Source organism: Lolium perenne, chromosome 1 (genome assembly GCF_019359855.2).
Source record: "Lolium perenne isolate Kyuss_39 chromosome 1, Kyuss_2.0, whole genome shotgun sequence".
In the NCBI taxonomy this organism is placed as follows: Eukaryota; Viridiplantae; Streptophyta; class Magnoliopsida; order Poales; family Poaceae; genus Lolium; species Lolium perenne.
The window spans coordinates 187535518-187542260 of NC_067244.2; the positions used below are offsets into that span (position 1 = coordinate 187535518).

Below are 6743 nucleotides of genomic sequence, written 5' to 3' on the forward strand. Positions count from 1 at the left end.
GGGCGCCACACTGGCATGTGTGGCGCCGATGGGAGGGGCGCCACACAAAAGGGTTAGATGGGTGAAATAGTTTCGCCGGAGGGTCAGTCCGTGTTTTTCTTTCACTTTTGGGTTATTTTTGTGCAAATCGCCGCCACGGACATCCTCGTCTATCCGCGTGTCCGGAGGTTGACCCAAACGACCAAAATTGGACGTCTGAGTGCGTCCGTTTGGATCGTAGGGTTGGAGATGCCCTAATGACTCAGGCTGCGTAGTAGTCGCTGGCACCGTTCGGCCGGGTCCATGGTTTACATTCTAATAAGATGATGATTTCTCCAACACACTGGCAAGTGGCCTGCACGTACGCGTAGAACCAAATGCAACAACACAAGGTTTCTGACCTGACGAAAATCTCTGGGCCAGTAGAGCTCATTGATTATTCTTTCTCCTCGCGCACTCGAGCGCCTGTAGAAGAACAACTTCATGGTGTCTTTGATTCAACGAATTTGCACAAAACAATTTAGAGGATTCAAATCCTTAGAAATTTTTCGTAGTATGTGTTGTTCAATTTGTACTTTTGTGGGACTGAATCCTATAAAAAAACATTAGAAATCATTTGCATTGGATTTCATAGGAAATATATGTTCATGAAAACCTTTTTTATTCTCTAATAAATTCAAACAAAATCCTATAAAATTGAACTGGGCATGATACTGAAATCATACGTTTTTTTCCCATTCATGTGTTTTTAGAATCCTGGGACAAAGGCTCCAAGTGTATGTGATGTGCCCGTGCCTGTGATGGGGGAAAAAAGATGTTGACAGTCACTGGAAAAACTAGTATTGTTACCTGCTCTAGGCAATATGGAGGGAAAATATTTCATGAATGATATAAAAGTATAAAGTAAACTATGCGTAGTAGTAGTAAGATTATGTTTAGTGCTGGAATTCTATTTTTCATTTCTCTGTGTAATCAAAGAAAGTCATTATCTAATGAAAAGAAATTACGTTTTCATTATGGTCTGACAGAACGACAATTACTTAGATATGTACATATCGCTGGAAAAGCAAAAAGGTCAACATGCCAGGTTTTATTACAATTACTTGAAATGCGTTTGGATAATATCCTTTTTCGATTGGGTATGGCCTCAACCATTCCTGGGGCTCGTCAATTAGTAAACCATAGACATATTTTAGTTAATGGTCGTATAGTCAATATACCAAGTTTTCGTTGCAAACCCCGAGATATTATTACTACGAAAGATAACCAAAGATCAAAAGGTCTGGTTCAAACTTTGATGGCTTCATCCGACCCAGGGAAATTGCCAAAGCATTTGACGATTGACACATTAGAATATAAAGGACTAGTAAATAAAATCCTAGATAGGAAGTGGGTCGGTCTCAAAATAAATGAGTTGTTAGTTGTAGAATATTAGTCTCGTCAGACTTGAGCCATCTGCATGAGGTGTGAAAATGATAAAAGCAACAAAAGGTCAAGTATGTAATTATGGTGATGAGCCGATGAAGATATCTTTTACTACAAATTTGTGCTCATTAACCATACGAACAAGAATGATCACGGATATGGCCTATCAAATGGTGGTTACGTGTTGCTTTTCATCACACCTGTTTTACAAAGGAGAAACTGAGCTATAAGCAACATGTATCAGTGATAGTTTTCACTTGTTAGATTAGTGGGCCAATTCATGCATGCATGATCAGTATCCGTACAAATGTAATGACGCGATATGGAGGCAATCAATCAGGGATCTTCGACCATACCTGAGACTCTCTGGACTCTGGATCGTTCCAGCAAATGCTTTGATGCCAACTTGGCTGGCTGATAGACTACAGTACACACGCTCTGTCAGGTTAAGTATCTATGAATCTGGAAAAAACAAAAAACCTATAGCTCATATTTGTCTATTCCATCGTGTTGGATCCAAGAGGGCATTCCACTATGATCCTGGATATTTATTTTTGATCTCCGTTTGATAAATGCCACAAAGGAAAGGCATTTCTTACATGTTGCAACTTGCAAGGCCTACCAACTGGTTTCAATGGTCCTCCATGGCACAAATGCATTATGCATGCATACAGTGTTTACAGGACAAAGTATCACGCATCATGTTCCTACTTCCCATGATCGGTATTACCTACTATTGTACCAGACTCGTAACCTACATGTACTTCTTTCACATACAAAATAATTTCTGATTTGACAAAATCTAATGTACTACATATAAATCAAGCTAATACACTGTAATGTTCATAATCTGAACCTCCCAAGCAGATCATCCCAGTACACCCTCTTCTGCCGGCCCACAAAGCATACCAAGAGTGCGTTTTTTTTTTTCATCACTCCGTGCCCTTCTATGAGCAACCAAATAGATCCCCAAACTTCTTGCCATTTTCACTATATTTCTGAACATAACTTACATCATAGACACGTCCAGTACCACATTAATAAATGCATTGAGTCTACATGATGATGTAGACATCTGGGCGAAACATTCATATGGGAGGACGGCAATGTGCATTTGTCCGACACAGTTCATGTGATGAATATATTGGCAATGAATGCACCATTCAAAACAGACAACGAGGCGCGAAGCAAAATCTGCTGAAAGGTGCCGACGAAAATACTATCCACCTGCCATGCATTTTCTTCCCAACAAAAACAGAACACTTGCAAACTGCAGCTGCTATAGGGAGAATGAAACTATGAACACTACTATTGAATTGTTTCTTCCCCAATGTGATGAGAAATTCTGCTAGAGCCTTCATCTGAACAGTATGATAGATCACATCCCAAGGTACGACCGATCAGCAGCTGCTCCTTTTTGTAGTGAAATAAAGCAGTGCCGAGAGTATGATGAATGGCGCCTCATTCATATCTATTTTGAATGGTGCATTCATTGCCAATAGCAGTATAGTATCACTGTAGCACGACCAGCACATGGAAGAGTAACAGCATTGCAGGGTAGCAGAACTATATGTACCTTCTGAAGATGGAAATGTCACAAGATTTTTTCCCTCTTAAACATCAACTTCTGCTGCCTTCCTATCTACATACAAATCAATGGAGCACTTGGTGATTCTTGTATTCATTGCAGACAAAGGAAGAAAGAATAAACGAAGCTGCACAAAAACTACAACAATCTATTTCAACTAAAGCATGGCTTCAACGGACGGCCATTTTGAAGCTTCACATGATTTGACTTTGAAGCAGCAAAATGAATATCAGTTGCTTAGATGGAGTGAGGATTGCATTAACAGAACCAGAGTGCAGTATCACCTCACGGCCTACTGAACTTTGTTCTTGTTCAGGCTTCAGTGCTTCGGCATTACTGGTAGCATGTGACCTTGATGACATTGCCAGCACAGCAATAATTTTGCAACTGAGGGATCACGTAGCTAGGATTTGAATTCCATGGTCTTATCAGAGGTCACAGCCAGGCCATTCTTTTTGGATAGAACAAGTGTTACCATCGTAGCACCAGAGGAATAAGATCCATACCTCACGAGCTTTGTCCTTGAGATCGACTGCCAACAATAACTGATTAAGCTGGCCTCAAGAATAGTTGTACAAATTTAACTTTCTCCCAACTTGCATTGGATTTTCTCCGCATTGTCTTGGATCTTCTCCACATAGTCTTGGATCTTCTCCGCATTGGTTTTGACTAACTCTGTATGCACTTGGACTTTTCTTTCATTTTCTTGGATTTTCGCTGGTGTGGATTGGCTTTTCTCAGCTTTGTCAAGGATTTGACCCGTCTTTTCTTTGATACTTTCAGCCTTATCAATATCATCTAGCTTTTCTTGTATTTTCTTTGATTTCTCTTGGATTCCATCCACCTTGTCTTGGAATTTCCCTGCCTTCTCTTGTTCTTTCGCCGCTGCCTTCTCTTGGATTTCATCCACCTTGTCTTGGATTTTCCCTGCCTTCTCTTCCCTCGACGCTGCTTTCTCTTGGATTTCATCCACCTTATCTTGGATTTTCCCCGCCTTCTCTTGTTCTTTCACCGCTGATTTGTGCTTGATGTTTGCATCAAAACGTGGCACCCTCTCAGCTTTACTAAGTGCCTCTGATTCAACCACTTTTACAGTTTGGTTCCTCCTGAGAATCAATACTGCATCCTTTTCAATAAGATCACCGGCGCCGCGCACCGTTCTTGCCCGAGTAATGCCAAATCTTTGGCCAGCAACGCCGTCGATCCGAGCCATGAGCTCCAGGAGATTTCTCCTCTCCCGATCACCAGCCTCAGAGAACACCTTTCCGTTGTTCTTCAGTGGCCGCGGCGGTTTCCTGGCACCCACCAACGGCACCAGCTCCTCTAGGGTTGCATCCGACTCCTTGTCGTCGTCATCAAACGCCACCGCTGAAGTCGATTCCTGCTTTGACGCAGCAGCCGCCCGCTTCGAGACGGTCTTCTGCACATCAACGATGGCGCAGGGGTTCCCCACCACCGACATCCCGTTCTTCCACGCCTTGGCCGACACCACCTTGCTGAGGGCACTGAGCCGGTCGACAATGTCGGACATGGAAGGCCGGCGGTCCCTGTTGGAGCGCACGCAGCTCGCGGCCAGCACGGCGAGGTCCCTCCGGGCGACGGGGTCGCGCGGCGGCGCCACGCGCGGGTCGAAGAGGGAGACGACCTTGCCCTTGCGGAGGAGCGGCACGGCCCACTCGACGACGGAGGGCGGCGAGTACTGCACGTCGATGGCCTTGCGGCCGCTGATGATCTCGAGCAGCAGGATCCCGAAGCTGAAGACGTCGGTCTTGGTGCTGAGGCTGTCGGGCGTGACGTAGGCCGGGTCGAGGTAGCCGAGCGTGCCGGCGGGGGCCGGCGTGGGCGTGGCGGCGGCATTGGTGGTGCTGGAGACGCGGAGGGCGAGGCCGAAGTCGCCGAGGTGGGCGTCGAGGTTGGCGTCGAGGAGGACGTTGGCGGACTTGACGTCGCGGTGGATGACGGCGGGGTCGGCGTCGTGGTGGAGCGCGCGTAGTGCCCTCGCGGTCTGCAGCGCGAGGCGGAGGCGGCGGGGCCAGCCGGGCGGGCGGCGCGCGGAGGAGGAGGGGGAGGGGGAGGGGGAGGGGTGGAGGAGGTCGTAGAGCGTGCCGTTGGGCATGTACTCGACGACGAGCAGGCGGGGGCGCGCGCGCGGGTCGTCGGGGCCCGGGTCGGAGTAGCCGAGCAGGTTGACGAGGCGCGGGCCGCGGAGGGAGGAGAGGATGCGGATCTCGTTGTCCACCTCGGCGCGGCGCGGGGAGGGGCGCTTGACGGCGACGGCGCGGCCCGAGGGGAGCACGGCCTTGTAGACGGCCCCGTGGCTGCCGCGGCCGAGCAGGGCCGCGTCGGCGAAGTGGGAAGTGGCCGCCTCCAGGTCAGCGTAGGAGAAGCGCTCGATCTCCGGCAGGGCGGGAGACAGCGCCGCCGCCGCGCGGGCCCCTGCCGAGCGGCGCGAGATGATTGGGAGCGGCGAGATGGCGGTGATGGAACGGCACGTCGCCGCGGACGAGTCCGCCCGGCAGGAGAGGTAGCCCATTTGGGCGGGGCGGAGCCGTCGCGCGGCTGCCGGGGCTGGGCGGGGCGGGGCGGAGGGGGGGAAATCCGAAAAGGGGATCCGGAGAGGAGAGAAGTGGAGTTGGAACGGTAGCGCTGCCGGTGTGCTCGCGTGTTTTCGGTGGCTTGTGGGAAGACGTTTGGTGCGGGGGACCCGACCGTCTCCGGTCTCCGCGCGGCTGCGGGACCCGGCTTGGGGGGCGGCGGTAAATTTTGAAACACGCTCGACCGTTCGTAATTCAAATAGATCGGCTCACACGAATTAACATATTCGTTTATCAAAAAACAAAAAAACATATTCGTTTATCAAATTTGGATCGTCGACTCGTTGGGTTGGACAGTGTGCGCGTTCTCTCTTGTCCTTCCTATATCACCATGGTCTCTCCCGTCAGTGGCGCATACTTCCCTCCAAAAAACCTTTCTACAGAATTCGCCGCTAGGAAAGCCAGCAGAAGCGATGGATCCCACAGCCACGTCCGCCGCGTCGGCTAGCTCACCAAGGATTTCACGTCGGACGAGCGCCGGGTGGAGTTGGAGAAGCGCAATGGCAATGGCAATTCGTTAACGAATGGTACCATCGACCTCGAACACGATGGGCAAAGCCTAGGCGTTCGTTCCACCGATGAGGCAAACGGTGGTGACCGTACCAAACGGCCAGTTGGCCACAATAAAATTAAGACCGACATGCACTGTCAAGATTTCTCATTGGCGTTCCAAGACAGCATGAGATAGTTGATGGTCAAGAAGGAAGAGGCCATCACGCAGTGCAAAAAGAAACATGCAGCGGCCAAGAGCTTTGTTCATCTTCAATTGAGAGCTCTTGAGGTGGAAGAGGTCCTTGCGAGGTCTAGGCTCATTGAGGCCGAAGCTAAGGCTACGCTCATGAATGCCGATGACAAGTCCAAGGTCTTGGAGCCCGAAGCCAAGATCATGACCGAGGAGAACCGGATCATGTTCACCGACTTGGCCACCATCTCTGATCCCGTGCAACAGATGGTCTTAGCTCATGGATGCTTGAAGGGCATTGGCATAGATGAATGTCATTTGGGTGAACTTTTTTAGGTGGAACTTGGCACTTTTTGGACAAATTGTAAGATATGGTCTCATTTTGCACATTTGGGAAAAACTAGCCACTAGTTGGTGCTGCGTGGAGGGAAATGGCACATATTTTCGATGGTTGCCAATTGCTATAGTTTTGTGT

At 48.9% G+C, this 6743-nt stretch overlaps 1 protein-coding gene across 2 annotated transcripts; it reads right to left on the bottom strand.

The window, feature by feature from the left end:
* Positions 1 to 2517: 2517 nt before the first annotated feature.
* LOC127316031 (serine/threonine-protein kinase-like protein At1g28390) lies at positions 2518 to 5593 on the bottom strand. Of its 2 annotated transcripts, none has more exons than XM_051346461.2 (2): positions 3277 to 5593; positions 2518 to 3042 (listed from the first exon to the last, which is right to left on the bottom strand). In XM_051346461.2, exon 1 carries the CDS (start codon positions 5523 to 5525, stop codon positions 3573 to 3575), a length of 1953 nt encoding a protein of 650 aa, XP_051202421.1. In that variant the 5' UTR covers positions 5526 to 5593; the 3' UTR covers positions 2518 to 3042; positions 3277 to 3572. The 2 variants fall into 2 exon arrangements, with proteins under 2 accessions (XP_051202421.1, XP_051202415.1); XM_051346455.2 differs by having other exon boundaries at positions 2518 to 3046.
* Between the last annotated feature and the right edge of the window lie 1150 nt (positions 5594 to 6743).

Bases quoted from the DNA above. Each gene is read 5' to 3' on its own strand.
- LOC127316031 (XM_051346461.2), bottom strand. From the start codon at position 5,525: ATGGGCTACCTCTCCTGCCGGGCGGACTCGTCCGCGGCGACGTGCCGT.